Source organism: Lampris incognitus, chromosome 17 (genome assembly GCF_029633865.1).
Source record: "Lampris incognitus isolate fLamInc1 chromosome 17, fLamInc1.hap2, whole genome shotgun sequence".
Lineage (NCBI taxonomy): Eukaryota > Metazoa > Chordata > Actinopteri > Lampriformes > Lampridae > Lampris > Lampris incognitus.
The window spans coordinates 9,998,298-10,018,566 of NC_079227.1; the positions used below are offsets into that span (position 1 = coordinate 9,998,298).

At 44.9% G+C, this 20,269-nt stretch overlaps 1 protein-coding gene across 1 annotated transcript; it reads left to right on the plus strand.

Annotated features, from left to right (window-relative positions):
• The first annotated feature begins 1,558 nt into the window (after nt 1-1,558).
• Nucleotides 1,559-20,032, plus strand: LOC130127655 (heparan sulfate glucosamine 3-O-sulfotransferase 2-like). Its single transcript, XM_056297359.1, has 2 exons — nt 1,559-2,046; nt 19,414-20,032. Exons 1-2 carry the CDS (start codon nt 1,559-1,561, stop codon nt 20,030-20,032), a joined length of 1,107 nt encoding a protein of 368 aa, XP_056153334.1.
• The last annotated feature ends 237 nt before the right edge of the window (nt 20,033-20,269 follow it).

Consider the following 20,269-nt stretch of genomic DNA (forward strand, 5'->3'; position numbering starts at 1 on the left):
CGGAGCCCTGCGATAGACCGGCTTGTGTCTCTAACACTGGTGTGCGACCTGGACACTATGAACGGTTATAGCCACACCACAGCAGCCCCTTAATGTGCTCTCGTAAAGCAGGACTGTGGCGTCAAGTAGGCCCAGGTGTTTTTCAGCGGAAGGTTACATTACTTACCGGGATCATCAGTCCCTAAAACAAAACCCGTACTGCTGCCAAGCATCGATCCTGGGTGCTCTGGCGATTTGTCCTGCCTTCTAAACCGGACCCTAAGCACGTGCAACACCACTTGGTAGGGACCACCCGGTAGTCAGGGGGGGGGGACTGTAAGAGTACTGGGTTCCGCATTACAAAGGCAAACAGATGAGGGTATATTCTGCGGGGGTTCAAAGGTAAAAGGTCATGAATAGACCATGTCTCGCGTGAGATAGACGCTACACAACTCCCTTCCATTCAGCTGGAACCGTCAAGAGGCTCTGCGCGGGTTTAGTCCCGACCCCTGCCCACGTAACTCACGTGACCCAGGGTTGCCTAGACTCTCACAACATGGTACTAATAATAATAATAATAACAATAATAATAATGATAATTCTTCGCTTCTGCATGGTGAGATGAGAAAATGTGGTGCGACACTTTTCAATATGCGGTTGCCCAAAGAGAGGCAGTGTAAAGAAAAAGGAAGAAGTTTTAGGTAATTAAAGGAGGTTGGAGATAAATAAGTACCCCCACCACCCCCACCTTTCATCACCCCAAGATAACTGTTAAGCGTGCAGCAGTTCCTCTGCTTTGGTGGGTCGGTGAAGTACTTGGTGAGGGGAAAGGAGAGAGGGGGCAGGAAGAGAGAGCGAGAAGGGACGCGGGATGAAGATGGAGAGAGGAGAAAAGAAAGGACACAAGCCAAGGAGAAAGACGGAGACGGCGAAATGACAGGGGGGGGGGAGGACACCAACACCAACCACACCAACACCAACCAAGACAAAGAAAAGGAGACGAAGAGTGCACTTAACTTGCATTTTTGGAAAAGGGGGGGGGGGTTAAAATTAGGCATCATTTGCTGTTTCGTTTCGTTTCTCCACCGTGTGGTAAAAACAAAACGACGGCCGAATCCAAAGTGGAGTGGGTGAAGCGAGGAGGGGTGGAGGAGCTGCCGCTGCGTGACGTCGGAGGGCTGAAATAGTTCTCCCCTCGCTCATGCGCCGGAACCGACAGTCTCGAGAAGTTGTCCGAGCGTGCGCGTCTCTCGTCTTCTTACCCGTGCACGGAGGCCATCACGAGAGGAGGGGGAGGGGGAGGAGGGAGGAGGAGGAGGGAGGACCTCCAAAACCACCGTGTGCTCAAGATTGTCTCTTTATCGATGAGGAAGGAGGCAACACCGCCTGCCTGCTGCGCCGCGTGCGTGCCGAGTGGGAGTCGGGGGACGTGCGGTCGGTCCGCCGACCCCAACATGCGCAGACTCGCAGCTTTCCCGGAGTGTTTTGCGCACCAGGTGGATTAAAGGCGACCAGCAAAAAGCGAAGGGACGTCAACCCAACTAGGGGAGAAACATGCACCACCCGTTCTCCTGGCGAGATGGCATGCGTGCTCCTCCTCTGCCGAGTTGCGCCGTCCTCCCACCGGCTCGCGAGAGCGTGCGTCTGCCTGCTCTCCCTCTCCGTCACCTACCTGTGTTACTGCCTGCTGCTTTACTCCGACTACAGCGCGCAAAAGTCAGGTGATGTGACCCGCAGCTGCCTGCGCGTCTCGGCGGACGGCGGCAGGAGGCGCCTGCACAAGTCTCCCTCCTGCGCGCCGTCCGTGGATGCCGGAGGCAGGAGGAGCGGCGCGTCTCGGACGCCTCCTCCTCCTCCGCATCCCGCCCGGAGTAACACGCAGCTTCCCTGGATGGCCAACGGGAAATTCGGGAATAAAAAGTTGCCGAACGCAATCATAGTGGGTGTGAAAAAGGGCGGCACGCGGGCCGTTTTGGAGTTCATAAGAATCCACCCGGACGTGCGCGCGGTTGGCACGGAGACGCACTTTTTCGACCGAAACTATGACAGGGGTCTGGACTGGTACAGGTACGAACACGGCTTATTACACGCCTTATTACGTGTTTTATTACACAGCCCATCACAGCGGGGTTCGGGCTTATAACGCATGTTACTCAGGTTAACCGTGGATTAAACATTCATAAGCACTGAAACGTATATGCACTGAATGCTATCTCTATATCTATCTCTATATACAGCATATATCTATATATATCTATATATATATATAGATATATATAGATATCCTGCGTATCTAAATTGTGGATATGTATGTACAGCCGACTGCTGTTTTAATGACACTTGAATAAGAGTTTCATACCAGTTACAGTCATTATTATTATTACCTATACTCACCTCTTTCTTTCATTTTTTTCCTATCTTCTATACACAAAATGCCAAAAAATGTCACGTGAGCAACAATCAAAGAAGCAACATGGCAGTAGAAAATCAATCACAAACATGTACAAAGCACAAGACAAACAGACACTCCAGAAAGCAGGGCTGAACCTTGTCAAGGGAACATTGATATGGGCTCACACTGTGCAAAACGCCTACATCCATCCATCCATCCATCCGTCCATCCATCCATCCATCCGTTACCCGAACCGCTTATCCTGCTCTCAGGCTCGCGGGGATGCTGCAGCCTATCCCAGCAGTCACTGGGTGGGCCTACACTCATTTCTTATCTTATTCTAATTCAGTTCAATTCAATTGTATTGCCATTAAACAGAGCCAAGGCGTACATGTAACGAAACAAGACTTGGACCTCACCAGGAGCGGTACAACAACAAAAAGAAAGAGGGGGGGGGCACACATTGGAATACAGCAAAAAGATGGCATTAAATAAGAATAAGACAAAAATAAGAATAAGGCATAACACAAGGATCGAACATGATTGTTCAAACAGTAATGGGGTTATGTACTGGGCCAGCTCGCTGCATAGGCAGTTCTTTTTCTGCGTTTAACCCATCCCAGCGGTGTAGCTAGGAGCAGTGGGCAGCCGCTAGTGCAACGCCCCGGGACCAACTCCAGGTCGCCTTGCCATGCCTCGGTCAGGGCCACAGACGGGAGTAGTAACCCTAACATGCACGTTTCTTTTTGATGGTGGGGGGGAAACCGGAGCACCCGGAGGAAACCCAGCGCAGACACGGGGAGAACATGCAAACTCCACACAGGGGACGAGCTGGGATGCCCGCTGTTACGGCTGAACTAAGACCAAAAGATCCAAAAAGTGCTGCAAGAGCCGTACCATAAGAAAGCCACTAAAGAAAACAGAGTCACTATTACCATAAAATGATGGGTTTATTACAACTTGGCCATTATTGCAACTTGAACACGTGTGTCCCAACACACACACCAAATACAACAACTGTGCACAAAGAACCAAACAGCAAACTCGTGAATAACTAAGGAAGGCAGGGCGGTGATAAGGGCAAACTATGATGACTGAAGATGAAGAAACTAAACACAAACAGACAAGGGTAACAATACTCACCGCCCTGCCTGGCAAAGCCAAATAAAAATGAAAATGAAAGGGGGGGGGGTACCAACCCCCAAAATCAAAAAGAGATCTTATCGCCACCCTAAACTACCTGCCCTGACTGACTGACTTCTGCCGTCAATGTCGATGACGGTGAAATGTCTAAAAAGCCAAAATTATCTGGTGCCCAGGGGAGAGAAAGAAAGAAAGAGGAAGATACACTTGAAAAAGATAAAGGCAGCGAACAGGCTTCAGAATTGTAAGTTTCTGAACTTGCCATCAAGTAACATGACCACTGTGCAACTTCTGACTTTCCTATATGAGAAGAAGCTGGCAGAAATCTATCCTAACATGTGGGCAGCTTTGAAAATGTCTGCCACTCTCTCCATAACAGTGGCTGCTGCAGAGAGGAGCTTCTCTACGCTGAAACTGATAAAAACACCATGGGGGAAAGAGCTTCTAACTGGACTTTCTATAATAAGCATAAACTACCAGGTTTCAGAACTGCTATCAAAGGATGACATAATAGATGATTTTATTATTAGTATTATTATTATTAAATAAAACTTTTTGTTATTGCGTTTCATTGATTAATTTTTCATTTATTTACCAATTGCATATTGTGTTCACACACCAGATTGTATTGAAAGGCTTTTTAAAAAAACCTTATTTCTTGTTCATTTTAACCTTAGTTAAAACTGGGGCTTGTAAAGCTTTTTTTTTCTTTTCTAAATGATGTGCAATATTTCGATCTGATTTTTGTTTTAATTTACTAATTTATATAGCTTTTTTTTATTTTGCATTTATACATTTTAGTTGTGTTGACTGGACAAATAAAGGTTGAATAACAAAACAACAGTCTTTGACATTATTTATTAGGTGCGCTTCTTCCTAAAGTTTTTTTTTTAGTCTAACCAAGGAAATTACTAGTGGTGAATTAAATGCACCAATTTCTAGTCACAATGGGGCGCCACAGACAATCTTGCCTTGGGCGCCAGGTTAGCTAGGGCTGGCTCTGGTTGTGTGTGTGTGTGTGTGTGTATATATATATATATATATATATATATATATATGGTGGGGGAATATGCAATGTCCTGCTGAGAGAAAAAATGCAAACAGTCTCTGAGGTAGAAAAAGGCAATAGTGTAAATGATTCACAAAAAGTGCAATGATCGGGTGGCCAGGTTCAGCTGGGTGAAGACACTGTTTTTGCCTTGTGGTTTGGGCTCAGAGGCTCTTGTAGTACCTCTCAGAGGGCAGGAGGGAGAACAGTCTGTGGTTGGGTTGGGTAGGGTCTCTGCTGATGCTCAGACCTCTGCACAGACAGTGTTTGCTGTAGATGTCCTGTATAGCCGGCAGCTGGGTGCCGGTGATGTGCTGGGCAGTCTTGATCACCCGCCGCAGGGCTTTTGGCAGGTCAGCTATTGTACAGTTGCCATACTACACTGAGATGTAGTTGGTGAAGATGCTCTAAGCGGTAAAGCGATAAAAGTGCACGAGGATCTTGGGTGACAGGCGGGCCCTCCTCAGCCTCCTGAAGAAGTAGAGGTGGTTTTAAGCCTTTTTGATCAGGGAGCGGGTATTAATTGTCCGGGTGATCTCGTCAGAGATGTGTACTCCTAGGAATTTAAAACTGGAGACACACTCAACCTCGGCCCTGTTGGTGTAAATGAGGGAGAGTCTGCCACTTTTGGTCTCCCTGAAGTCTATGATCAGTTCTTTGGTCTTTTGGACATTAAGAACGAGGTTGTTAGAGGAGCACCATTGCGCCACCTTGTCCCTGTATGTAGGCTGTCTCATCATTGTTGGTGATTCAGCCCACAACTGTTGTGTCATCTGCAAATTTAATAATGGTATTGAAAGAATGGATAGGTAGGCAGTCATGGGTGAAAAGGGAATGGAGGACAGGGCTCGGAAAACAAAGCCCTGTGGGGTACCTCTGCTAATAGTCAAGGTGGAGGAGATGTGTTTACCTAATCAAACAGATTGTGGTCTTTTGGACAGGAAGTCCAGGGTCCAGTTGCAGAGGGCAGAGCCAAGGCCAAGTGGAGTTAAGTGGTTGGTTTGGAGGGGATGATTGTGTTAGACACTTAACTAAAGTCTACAAACAGCATACAGATTTAAGTGTCTTTATCGTAGTATTCATTTACCCTTACTCTGCTATATTCATGTTTGGTGCTTGCTGTCCATCAGAAGCTCTGTCAAAATTGACATTTTTATCCAGTTTTTAAGCCATGTTTTTGTGTCACACATCTAGATCCTGGTTGTTTTACCTATTTGTTTTAACAAGGTAAAAGATTTTAAGTCATGGGTCTTTTGGATATAAGATATAAATGTTTTTAAGTTGGCTGTCAACTGGATGTAGCCTAAAGAACTGCCCCGGCTGATGCTAGCTTAGCTAATCCTAGGTTTGTTTTTAACCTGGTGGCTAGGCTAGCCATTCACTTTTACTGAGTTTTTAAGCAATCTTTATCTTTGGATTTTACTCCTCTATCCCAGGTTGAGGGGCTTGTGGGACATGGGTTGAGTATTGAATACAGGAGAGTTTAAATGGACTTCACCACTTGAGAGACTGGACTGCTGCGGGTCTCATCATGACGGCTGTAGCATATGAAATCTCCAATATTGTGACTGAGCTCTCCTCCAATACAGCTCTCATGAATGATCTCCTCCAGCAGCAGTCACTGCTCCAAGACCACTTGGCCTCCTTTGAACTACATGATGATGGGGCTCCAGATGCCGGTAGCCTTCCACTGGCTCTTGGAGAAGCTGCCTCCTGGGTCTCAGTTGCAAAAGGTAAACACCGAAGAATTTTGCTTCCCATCTTTGAGCAATATGTATCTGGTGACTGTGACTTCACTGATGATCTACTATGCTCCGACTTCTACGCGCCACTCCAAGAATTAGTGGATAGAGTGCCCTCCTTGCCTCTACCTGGGCTCGCTACCCCATAGGGATGGCACAGGTGTCTACGGTGCTGCTCTGGGAAGCGGTCTGGCCCTGGCTCTTCATCCAGCTCCTCGACCGACTCCTTCACCTCATCTCCCAAAGCCATTTGTTCTTGGAGCAAGCGGTGTCACCTGTCCCCCAGTGTAGTCACCTCAGCTGCTCCCTGTTTGCCTCAGGCTGCCGGGACCACTGCCTCCAGTTGGGTGCCACAACCCCCTGCTTCGCGGAGGTCAGCGATTTCTGTCACAGGCTCTCTTCCAACCCTGCAGTTTACACCGATGGGGGTAGCTCTGTGCCTGAAATCTTGGTGTTGGGTGACTCTATCGTAAGGTTTGTTAAACTCCCGTCCGCCATCACATGTTGTCTCAGTGGCAGTAAAGTGCTTTAAAGTAAAGTAAAGATTTTGTTGAACTTATTCCAACGCTCATTGACCTTCACCCCTCAGTCCACATTGTAATAGTACACACCGGAACTAATAACACCATGTCTAGACAATCAGCCAAGCTGCAACAGGATATTGAATCACTATGCTGCACAAATGAGAGTATGGGAAAATGCTGAGTAATGTCTGGCCGCATCCCTACTCTTTCAAAGGGGTGTTGAACGTTTTAGTCACCTTTTTAACTTCAACCAGTGGCTGTGAAATTTCTGTTCAGCAGCAGGATATAATTTTATCAGCAATTTTGATTATTTCTGGTCTAAGCAGGACTTCTACAGAATGGACGGCCTCCACCCAAATACGAAAGGAGCCAAGCAACTGGTTTCTAATTTTATCCATTTTATAGCTTTTAATTGTTTTTGACACACACCTCAGCATGGCCCTCTCCACATATTAACCTCTCCTCAGAAAAGCCCGTTTTAGAGCAGTGAGGGTCCTGCTGGCCTTTTCCGTGATGTTAAGAATAACAATTCCCGTTGTGACCAAGGGCAGAAGGAACATGTATTCAGCCAGCCATTTCTCCCCCTGTATGGTCACCCCATCAAATCTCGTTCACATTCCCTGCCAGCCTACGTCTTCTCCACTGCCCCATGCCAAAAGGCAAGGCAACACAAATTATTTATATGGCACATTTCATCAACAAGGCAATTCAAAAGGCTTTACATAAAACATAAAAGGCATTAAGAGAAGCAACATAGGGCAATAAAAAGACACTTAAAAACAAATAAAAATAGTAAAAGTTACAGTGCATTGTAAAATGAAAAGCTTAACGTTTTATTTAACAAAGGGCAGCGTAAAAGAGGAAAGTCTTCAACCTAGATTTAAAAGAACTGAGAGTTGTAGCAGACCTGCAGTTTGCTGGGAGAAAGTTCCAGATATGTGGAGCACAGAAACTGAAAGCTGCCTCTCAATGTTTAGTTTTGACGCTAGGGACTGAAAGCAGACCTGTCCCAGACCATCTGAGTGGTCTGGGTGGTTCATCGTGTAATAGTAGATCAGAAATGTATTTTGGCCCTAAACCATTCAGTGCTTTATAAACCAAGAGCAGAGTTTTAAAATCAATTCTTTGATGGACAGGAAGCCAATGTAGTGACCTCAGGACTGGAGTGACGTGATCCACTCTTTTGGTCTTAGTAAGGACTCGCACAGCAGTGTTCTGAATCAGCTGCAGCTGTTTGATTGATTTTTTTTTTTTTTTTTTTTAGAAAGACCTGCGAAGACACTGTTACAGTAATCGAGTCGACTGAAGATAAATGCATGGACAAGTTTTTCCAAATCCAGCTGAGACATTAATCCTTTAATTCTTGATACATTCTTCAGGTGAGAGTAGGCTGACTTGGTAATTGTCTTAATGTGGCTCTCTAAATTCAGTTCTGAGTCCATGACTACACCAAGATTTCTAGCTTGGTTTGTGGTTCGTAACATTACTGATTGTAGCTGAGTGCTGACTTTTAATTGTTCTTCCTTGGCTCCAAAGACAATTACTTCAGTTTTATCTCTGTTTAATTGAAGAACATTCTGAGACATCCAATCATTGATCTGTTCAATGCACTTACTTGGTGCTTGTATAGGATTATAGCCCCCTGGTGATGTGGTTATGTACATAAATCTAGTTGTCGTCTGCATAATTATGGTAACATATTTTGTTGTAATCCATAATCTGGACTAGTGGGAGCATATAGATGTTAAACAGAAGCGGCCCCAGAAAGGAGCCTTGGAACTCCACAGGTCATTTTTGTACGCTCAGATTTATAATTACCTATAGACACAAAGTAGTCCCTGTCCTTTGAGTAGGATTTAAACCAATTTAGTGCTGTGCCAGAAAGTCCCACCCAGTTTTCCAATCAGTCTAATATGTTGTAGTCAACTGTGTCAAATGCTGCACTGAGATCCAATTACATCAGGACTGAGATTCTGCCACTGTCTGTGTTTGCCAAATATATTTAAGACAGGACTACTCAATGTAAGATCTCTGTTAAATAAGTCTTGTGTGGAATGATTTCATTTGATCACTAAATCTGGGTGCAACCTGAGGACTTTATTCCCCTAATTCAGTGTTTCTAGTAAAGATTTTAATACTATCCCTTGTGAGATAGAGCCCTTATTATTAGTGGATTAGCATTGAACTAATTTCAATATTATCTGCAATTCCATCTTTGATGAAACTGCACCATTTAAAACCAGGAAAACTAAACACATGTCCCAGCCCTGGATACATGAAACATTCATGTTTTAAAACGCATATGTCAAGAAGTACAGCCTCAGTGGAAGGCCTCTAAGCTCCTTGGCCACCACAAGGTCCTTCAGGCTCTGATGAAGCTCTTCAATGCAGAGGTTAAAAACTCTAGACATGCCTACTACTTTTCCCCTCTCATTGAATCCAATATTTCTAATACCAAGATTCTTTTTAACATTGTAAGCTGTGCCACTGATGCGCCCCCTGTTGCTTCTGTAGACACTTCTCTTGAAACCTGAAATGAGTTTTTTAACCTTTTTACTCAAAAGATCTCCCTCATTTGTCAGAGTATTGCCTCACCCATAGATCCCGTGTCAGTTTGTCTACCCACTAGGCCTAGTATCTGTTTTGATCTCTTCAACCTTGTCCCTCAACCTACACTGTTCGATATTGTCAACAAAATGAACCCCTCCTCCTGCCCTCTGGACATTCTTCCCCCCTCAAATTTTTAAATATGTTTTTCACACAATTTGCCCTTTTATACAGAACATTTTTAATAGCTCTCTTTCTTCTGGCACTGAGCCTCACTATTTCAAAAAATGCTCTTGTTCAACCCGTTAAAGAAACCTGGACTCAATTCAAATGATTTCAACAATTGTAGACCTATCTCTAACTTCCTTTTTCTTTTTTCTTTTTTTAGCCAAAGTCCTGGAGAAGATTGTTGTGAATAAAAGTTTAGCCTTTATGAACGATAACTCTATGTTTGAATCCTTCCAATCAGGTTTTAGAGCTCACCACATTAAAGAAACTGCCCTTCTTAAGGTCATGAATGACTCGCTTTTAGCTGCTGATGCTGCACGTCCCTCCATTTTAGTACTCCTAGAGCTCAGTGCAGTGTTTGACACAGTTGATCACGCTATCCTTTTGTCCCATTTACAGCGTTGGTTGGGCATCAGTGGCACGGCCCTTGAATGGTTTAAATCATACCTCACAGACAGGACTTTCTGTGTTGGTATTTCTGAGTCTAGGTCTTCCACTTTTATGCTGCACTGTGGGGTTTCTCAGGATTCTGTGCTTGGCCCAATTCTGTTTACCATTTACACGCTACCATTGGAACATCTCATAAGATCACACAACATCAGTTTCCATTTTTACGCAGATGATACAAAGGTTTACCTCAGCTTTGACCCTAATAAGTAAAAAAATTTCGTTTATAAACTGTCCCAAGAATATTCATAAATAGATGGCTCAAAATTTCCTTCAACTCAAACTCAAAAAAAGGACTGAGATACTTCTTTTTGGTACTGACTCCTCCAACACTCAATTACAAACTTGGGTTCATACTCTCATCTTATTACTCCGCAGTGTAGAAACCTTGTCATTTTAATTGACAGCAACCTCACTTAAAATAGCCACATCAAATCTGTCAAAAAGTCATCCTTTTTTCAACTTGGGAAAATTTCTAAAATGACTGTTTCAATGTTTTTGATAGACAGAAATGGCTTGATTTTAAACTCTAAAATCAAGCAATTTCTATCTACCAAAAACCTGGAAACAGTCATTCATGCTTTTATTTCATCATGGCTAGATTATTGCAACTCACTTTCCTCTGTTTGCAGCAAAAAGTCTCTCCCCTCACTACAATTAATCCAAAATGCAGCCGCCAGGATTTTAATAGGTACCAGAAAATGAGAGCACACCTATCCTTTCATCTTTGCACTGGCTGCCTGTTAGTTTTTAATGTTGATTTTAACATTTTATTCATCACTTTTAGGGCCCGGAATGGTTTGGTCCCAAGCTATATTTCTGACCTTTTAACTCCCCATGTGCCGTCACAGGCTTTGAGGTCCTCAAATGCTGCTCTCCTTGTGGTTCCTAAATCCAGGTTAAAAAACAAAGGTGACAGAGCATTTGCCATCCAGGCCCCCAAGCTTTAAAACAACCTTCCAGCGATTAGGATGGCTAAGTTGATCTCTTCTTTTGAGTCTTTTCGTAAAACACATTTTTATAGTCTAGCATTTTTATTTTTTATTTTTATAGTCTAGCATTTTCAAAGTCCGTGAGCCTTTTATTTTATCCTCTCACACCATTTGTTTTATTGTTTTAATTTTTTACATTTTCATTGTTAAGTTTTATTACTAAGAACATGTATATTAGAGGGACTGCTCAGGTTGGACGGTTTGGAGACAAAGCAAGAGAGACAAGATTGAGATGGTTTGGACATGTGTGGAGTAAAGTTGCTGGGTATATTGGGAGAAGGATGCTGAATATGGAGCTGCCAGGGAAGAGGAGAAGAGGAAGGCCAAAGAGGAGGTTTATGGATGTGGTGAGGGAGGACATGCAGGTGGCTGGTGTGACAGAGGAAGATGCCGAGGACAGGAAGAGATGGAAACGGATGATCCGCTGTGGTGACCCCTAACGGGAGCAGCCAAAAGTAGTAATAGTAGTAGTAGTAGTTCTATGTTTTATTACTTTATTTTATTTACTGTTTTATTGATCTTGCTATTCTCTTGTTTTTATGATTACACTTCATTGATTCCTGTTGTTTTTATCCTGTAAAGAACCTTGTAAACCTTGTTTTGGAAAGGTGCTATTAAAACGAAGTTTATTATTATTATACATTGCCCAGGTGGGTCAGGGCAGAGTGTAATACAGTGGAGATGGCATCCTCAGCAGACCTTTTGGGTCTGTAGGCGAATTGGTGTTGGTTGAGAGTGGAGGGGGGGGTAATATCCTTGATATCCTAGTCTTTCGAAGCATATCATGGAAATGGGGGGTGAGTCCAATCGGCCGATAAACATTTAGACATTTCACTGAGGAGTGTTTGGGTACAGGGATGATGGTGGAGGTTTTAAGACATGTGGGGACTAGGAACTGGGACAGTGACAGGTTGAATAGCATGGTGAAGACCTCAGCCAGCTGGTCGGCACATTGTCGGAGAACCCGACCAGGTATGCCATCCGGGACAGCAGCTGTGTGCTCACTCTGTATAGTGATCCTCTGACCTCAGCAGTGAACAGAGGGAGCACCTGGTCTTTTTTGAGTTTTGGAATATTTTCGGTATTTTGAATTCCTCTGTTATTAGACACACAGCTGTGGAGCAAGGCGTTCATTTGGTGAGTAATCCCCCTAGAAACCAACACAAATGAGGGATGCATTAAAATAAAAACAGTAATATAAACCAAAAAAGTGGTCACCTTAACTCCCATCACAACAGCAGAATCACTCACTTAATTGAAAAAAGGCCTAAAAACTTCTTCTGCAGGCTTATCGTGACCCATAGATGGCCCCCAAGCATGACTGTAACATTGACTCATGGCGTTGTCCAGTTAATGTCTAATATGAATTCCATTGTAATACTTTTAGTGACCATTTTACGCACTTACACTGTTTGCATTTGACATGACATGTACTCTTAGCTATGATATGATTACTCTTCCTATTATTTTACTGCTATTTGATAGCCATAATTATTCTTAGAGTTATGCTTGCATATTCCTCATGTAAAATTGTGATGCATCTTGCATGCGAGTAATAAATAAACTCCAAATTCAGCTTCATTCAGGAATCTAAGGTGCGTGCAGATGGACACACAAGTACACTTGCTGATTTCTGTCTCTTGTTAGAATAAAAGCGTCTTCTAAATAAGTTTTTAAAAAATCCATCCATCCATCCATCCATCCATTATTCAAACCGCTTACCCTGCTCTCAGGGTTGCGGGGATGCTGGAGCCTATCCCAGCAGTCACTGGGCGGCAGTCGGGGAGACACCCTGGACAGGCCGCCAGGCCCTGTGATGAAAAAATATATGTAATGTAAATCAGTGTAATGCTCATATCGGCCAAAACAGAAACACTATCTCTAATGTATCATTCACAATAATTTCTTCAAAACAGCTTAAAGCAATCATCATTCCTGAACTACTACTACCACTACTTTTGGTTGCTCCTATTAGGGGGCGCCACAGTGGATCGTCTGTTTCCATCTCTTCCTGGCCTCTGCATCTTCCTCTGTAACACCAGCCACCTGCATGTCTTCCCTCACCACATCCATAAACCTCCTCTAGCCATCCTCTTTTCCTCTTCCCTGGCAGCTCCATATTCAGTATCCTTCTCCCAATATACCCAGCATCTCTCCTCCACACATGTCCAAACCATCTCAGTCTCGCCTCTCTTGCTTTGTGTCCAAACCGTCCAACCTGAGCTGTCCCTCTAATATACTCGTTCCCAATCCTGTCCTTCTTTGTCACTCCCACAAAAATCTTAGCATCTTCAACTCTGCCACCTCCAGCACCACCTCCTGTCTTTTCATCAATGCCACTGTCTCCAAGGGGCGACGCGGTGACACAGTGGTTAGCGCAGTCACCCTCACAGCAAGAAGGTCCTGAGTTTGAGCCCCGGGGTCGTCCAACCTTGGTGGGTCATCCCAGGTCGTCTTCTGTGTGGAGTTTGCATATTCTCCCTGTGTCTGCGTGGGTTACGGTTTCCTCCCACAGTCCAAAGACATGTAAGTCAGGTGAATTAGCCATACTAAATTGTCCCTAGGTATGAATGTGTGTGCGTGCGTGTGTGTGTGTGTGTGTGTGTGTGTGTGTGTGTGTGTGTGTGTGGGCCCTGTGTTGGCCTGGCGACCTCTCCAGGGTGTCTCCCCGCCTGCCACCCAATGACTGTTGGAAAAGGTTCCAGAATCCCCGCAACCCTGAGAGCAGGATAAGCAGTTCGGATAATGGATGGATGGCACTGTCTCCAAATCATACAACATAGCTGGTATCACTACCAACTTGTAGACCTTCCCTTTAACTCTTGGGGGTACCATTCCGTTGCAAATCACACCTGACACTCTTCTCCACCCACTCCACCCTGCCTGCACTCTCTTCTTAACCTCTCTTTCGCACTCCCCATTACTTTGAACAGTTGACCCCAAGTATTTAAACTCATCTACCTTCATCACCTCTACTCCTTGTGTCCTCACCATTCCGCTGTCCTCCCTCTTGTTCACGCATATGTATTCTGTCTTGCTCCTACTTTCATTCCTGTTCTCGCCAGTGCATACCTCCACCTCTCCGGGCTCTCCTCACCTACTCCCTACTCTCGCTTGACAGTGTCATCCACAAACATGATAGTCCACAGAGACTCCTGTCTGATCTCGTCCATTAACCTGTCAATCACCATTGCAAACAAGAAAAGGCTAAGAGCTGATCCTTGATGTTATCCCACCTCCACCTTGAACCATCGTCATTCCTACCGCACACCTCACCACTGCCACACTGCCCTCATACGTATCCTGCACCACTCCTACATACTTCCCTGCAACTCCCAACTTCCTCATACAATACTACACCTCCTCTCTCGGCTCCCTGTCGTATGCTTTCTCTTAATCTACAAAGACACAATGTAACTCCTTCTGGCCTCCTCTATACTTCTCCATCAACATTCTCAAAGCAAACATCACATCGGTGGTGCTCTTTCATGGCATGAAACCGTACTGCTGCTCGCTGATCATCACCTCTCCTCTTAACCTAGCTTCTATTACTCTTTACCAAATCTTCATGCTGTGGCTGATCAACTTTACACCTCTGTAATTACTACAGTTCTGCACATCACACTTATTCTTGAAAATCAGTACCAGTATGCTTCTTCTCCACTCCCCAGGTATCCTCTCACTTTCCAAGATTGTGTTAAACAATCTAGTTAAAAACCCCACTGCCATCTCTCCCAAATACCTCCATGCCTCCACAGGTATGTCATCTGCACCATCTGCCTTTCCACTCTTCATCCTTTTCATAGCTGCCCTCACTTCCTCCTTGCTAATCCACCGCATTTCCTGATTCACTATCCTCACATCATCCAACCTTCTATCAACCCCTCAAATACTCATTCCACTCTCTAAACACACTCTCTTCATTTGCCAGCACATTTCTATCGCTATCCTTCATCGCTCTAACCTGCTGCACATCCTTCCCAGCTCGTTCCACCTGTTTAGCCAATCGGTACAAGTTCTTTTTTTCTTCCTTAGTGTCTAACCTCTCATACAACTCACCATACACCTTTTCCTTTGCGTTTGCCACCTCTGTCTTCACTTTACACTGCATCTCCTTGTACTCCTGTCTACTTTCTTCATCTCTCTGACTATCCCACTTCTTCTTTGCCTATCTCTTCTTCTGTATACATTCCTGTACTTCCTCATTCCACCACCAAGTCTCCATGTCTTCCTTCCTCTGTCCTGATGACACACCAAGTACCTTCCTAGCTGTCTCCCTCTCTATTTCTGCAGTGGTTGCCCAGCCATCCAGCAACTCTTCACTACCACCCAGTGCCTGTCTTAACTCCTCCCTGAACACCACACAACAGTTTTCCTTCTTTCACTTTCACCATTTGATCCTTGGCTCTGGCTTCACTCCCTTCCTCTTCTTGGTCCTCAAAGTCATCCTACATACCACCATCCAATGCTGCCTAGCTACGTTCCCCCCTTTCACCACCTTGCAGTCTCCAAATCCTTTCAGATCGCACCTCCTACATAAGATATTGTCCACCTGTGTGCACTTTCCTCCACTCTTATACCTCACCCTGTGTTCCTCCCCCTTCTTGAAATATGTATTCACCACAGCCATTTCCATCCTTTTCAGAAAATCCACCACCATCTTTCTTTCCACATTTCTTTCCTTGACACCATACCTACCCATCACCTCTATTCCCTTCACCGACATGCCCATTGAAGTCCACTGCAATCACCACTCTCTCCCCCTTGGGTACAGTCCCCACCACATCATCCAACTCATTCCAGAATTCTTCTTTTCTCTTCCATCTCACACCCAACTTGCTAGGCATATGTGCTGACAACATTCATCATCACATCTTCGGTTTCCAGCTTCATACTCACCACTGTGTCCTACCCTCTATTCACCTCCAACACACTCTTGGCATTCTCTTCCTTCAGAATTACCCCTACCCCATTTCTCCTCCTATCCGCACCATGGTAAGAGTTTGAACCCACCGCTGATGTTCCCGGCCTTACTCCCCTTCCACCTGGTCTCTTGCACACACAGTATATCGACTTTCCTTCTCTCCATCATATCAGCCAACTCTCTCCCTTTACCAGTAATAATATCAACATTCAAAGTTCTGACTCTCACCTCGCCATTCCTACCCTTGCGTCTGGGTATGCCTTCCCCCTCCCCTTCTCTTTCAGCCAACAACAGCATAGTTTCCACCGGCACCCTGCTGCCCAATAGTACCGGTGGCGGTCGTTGGTAACCCGGGCTTCGACCGATCCGGTACAAAAATCTGATTTATGATCCGCATATTTGATTCGGTTACATTTTTTTATCCAGGCTTGGGACCGGCACAAAGAATGCACTGGCTTGTGTATCCTCAGCGGCTGAGTTTATCTTGTGTAGATAAGGAAAGTAATCCAGAGGCTAGAATAGGGGGATTTCTTTCAAAATAACCATCTCCTTCACCTTGAACAATTACCAACAACATTGACCCAGTGGTGTTTTGCATAGCCAGGGCGTTCTTTGTTGTTACCTTACACTCAGTAAAAGAGGTCTCCATGAGAATAAAGCATTTAACAGTAGCGGTTAACATTTAAAGCGGTGCATTGGGCATATATGTTGTATTAAAATACTGTGTGGCGATACCTTTTGTCACGTACAGATAACGTCATTGTGTCACTTTCAAGGACTTTTATTGAAAAGTTAAACATCATCTGCGAAAAGCTGCATCCTCTCTCAGTGCAGTTTCTCCCCTATTAGTATTATGAGGGAAGTTGGTAAAGAACCTTGACGAAAGAAAACACAAATTTGAATTAAAAATGTACTCAAACATCTCAGTATAGCTTAAGTTTGAATATTATACGCTCTCAAATGTTGAATGGTGTTTTTCTGTTAAATAAAGGCCAACTGAGAAACAGTGGTGTTAATACTTTCACAAGTCAGAGCGGCAAGATTGAGAGGGCTTGGACGGGCGCCGGGTGCTGTGGCAGTCTATTCCATTGCCTACCAACATGGGGATTGTCAGTTCGAATCCCTGCGTTACCTCCGGCTTGGTCGGGCGTCCCTACAGACACAATTGGCCGTGTCTGCGGGTGGGAAGCCGGATGTGGGTATGTGTCCTGGTCGCTGCAGTAGCGCCTGCTCTGGTTGGTCGGGGCGCCCGTTCGAGGGGGGAGGGGGAACTGGGGGGCCGTCCCCCGGGTGAAACTCCTCACTGTCAGGTGAAAAGAAGTGGCTGACAACTTCACATGTAGGGGGTGGAGCAGTGACTGGGACAGCTCGGGAGAGTGGGGTAATTGGCTGGATACAATTGGGGAGAAAAAGGGGGGGAAATCCCCCCCCCCAAAAAAAGAGATGGTTTGGACATGTGTGGAGGAGAGATGCTGGGTATATTGGGAGAAGGATGCTGAATATGGAGCTGCCAGGTAAGAGGAAAAGAGGAAGGCCAAAGAGGAGGTTTATGGATGTGGTGAAGGAGGCCATGCAGGTGGCTGGTATGACAGAGGAAGATGCAGAGGACAGGAAGACGTGGAAACAGATGATCCGCTGTGGCGCCCCCTAATGGGAGCAGCCGAAAGTAGTAGCAGTAGTTCTCTTGAAATTTCATCCTAAGGAAGTGGGTTTCTTTCTTCTCGTCAGCGTACGAGAGACGACGCTTAAATCTAATAAAGCCTGCTTCAGAAGATGTTCAACATTAGAAATCATATTTTTGGTTATTGCGTGGTGATCACTCAGGTTCTTTAGTAAATGAAGATGTCTGTGAAATATGGAACAGTAAAGTCATTATTTTTGGTATTTGTAATGGCAGACAGGTGACTACGTTAAAGGATGTGGTGCATATCTACATTATCCTTGTCTGAATGGGTCTCTCATCATATGCTGTGGATTAGACATGAGTATTATCATTTGTACACGGCTCCGTAGACCCCTCTTAAAGCAGCCTGACTCAGCTTCTGCACAAGTTTGCAAACTTTCGCATAACACTGCTTTTCTTTTTTCCATCCGAGTGCGCGTGCATAAAGTATACATCTTTCAAAGAGTACAACGGCCCAGTTTTTGGAACCAAGTGACCCGACAGAGTCACTCCCCGCCTCATGTTCTGCATGACTTGAAGGTGATTTATTACTCCTGAACCCACGGCCGGGCTGACGCACAGGAGCGAGATCTCCTGTGATGGCGTATGACTGTGACTTCGCTGTCTCACAGGGGAAACTGGGAACGTAGTCAAGCCAAGCGTCCCTCATGTGGGTGGCTTCGTGTCTTCGCAACCGGCGGGTGCCATGCCGGCCTGAATACAGATCTGCTGTACACATGAGACACCTACACATCTTATCATCTGTACACCTACGCACAACCTCCGCGTTTTACATGTCTAAATCCATGAAGTCGGTGACTTCACTCAGGTTATTCTCCATGCGATGAATCCACGAAGACTTCGTTACACATGAATAATCATCCTGCACAAAGATCCACATTCAGGTCCATACTTATGGAGCGTTGATTAAATTTAATCATACAAGGAGGTTGTTTTGGTGGGATGCTCAACAAAGACGTACGAACACTAAAAGTGTTTTTTCACGTTGAAAACTAAAAAATATGAAAATCCAGCATTAACAGAAAAACGTGAAAATATTAAAGAGCCAATCTGTAATTCTTTCAACCATATAAACTGGAGGTATATTTACATACATAACTGAATCTATAGCCTAAACTCTTCAGTTATACATAACTGAAGAGTTTAGGCTATAGATTGAAAATAAGCGTCTGGTGTCTTTCTCAACGGATGAGAAATGAAAATAATGTTTTACTCCAATTTTACAAATATTACCAGTGTAAACAAACCTTTTGCAGCATCAGAAAACATTAAAAACTCCGATTTAGTTGGCGTTTAGTGTCAGTCCTTGTATTAAGAGGACTGTCAAATCAATTTGGGATTGATAGCATCTTTCAATCCTGTGTTTTGTATTTGGTAGCAGAGCGACACTTTTGTTTACCTTAGAGTTAAGGATTGTACCTTTAACTTATCCATTTTGCAGCTAAGAAAGGCGGGTCATTTCTGTGCATAGTGGTAGTCTTATTTTGCAGTATTGTGGTAGTAGCACTTTGTGATATCAATTTGGACTTCAACTATCTGCAAAAAATGTGTGATGATTTTTTTTTATTATTTTGTGTGGTCAAATCACTTTAATCATTTGGTGTTTTTAAATATTGGAGCTTTCACTTTGACTCAGACTCTTCATATTTTGGGAAGTTTCACTATCTACGAACGACTTGAACTAATATGAATGCAAAGTGGTTTTCCAAGTCAAGCATGCATCTCAATTCAGCTTTCTGTTATATGTGTTTCATTTCATTCAGAGGCTTGATGCCAAGGACCCTGGACAGCCAGATCACCATGGAGAAGACACCGAGCTACTTTGTGACGCGGGAAACGCCTCACCGCATCGCTACCATGTCTTGGGAAACCAAGCTCATAGTGGTGGTCCGAGACCCCGTCACCCGCGCCATATCAGACTACACCCAGACTTTATCCAAGACCCCTGACCTGCCCAGTTTCCAGGAGCTGGCCTTCAGGAACCAGACCTTGGGCCTGGTGGACACATCCTGGAACGCCATCCGGATCGGCCTTTACGCCCTGCACCTGGAAAACTGGCTGCGCTACTTCCCCCTAGCTCAGATCCACTTTGTCAGCGGAGAGCGGCTAATTACTGACCCAGCGGGGGAGCTGGCGCGCATGCAGGACTTCCTAGGGCTGAAACGCATCGTCACCGACAAGCACTTCTACTTCAACCGGACCAAAGGCTTCCCCTGCCTCAAGAAGCCCGAGAGCAGCGGCTCGCCGCGCTGCCTGGGCAAATCCAAGGGGAGAACTCATGTGCAGATCGACCGAGACGCCATCGAGCAGCTGCGAGACTTCTACAGACCTCACAATGTCAAATTTTACGAGATGGTGGGCCATGATTTTAGGTGGGACTGAAGTGGTTTGAGGAGGGTTTACTCTGTCAAGGCAGCAGACCATTAGATGCATCAAGTCTTTCAGAGACACTTCCCCCTGCAGGTGAAGGAGTCACACCCGTCATGACAATGAAGGCCATACTGTAGTATTTGGAGAATTTTGATGAAAAAGATGCGAGGACAGCCACAATTTTACGGAGTGACAGTCAAAACGCCAGAACGCATCGCTCTCTAAAAGCACACCTGACTTCCTCGGTTT

Bases quoted from the DNA above. Each gene is read 5' to 3' on its own strand.
- LOC130127655 (XM_056297359.1), top strand. From the start codon at position 1,559: ATGGCATGCGTGCTCCTCCTCTGCCGAGTTGCGCCGTCCTCCCACCGG. The intron at 2,047-19,413 runs GTACGAACACGG...CATTTCATTCAG, and splicing joins AGGGGTCTGGACTGGTACAG to AGGCTTGATGCCAAGGACCC.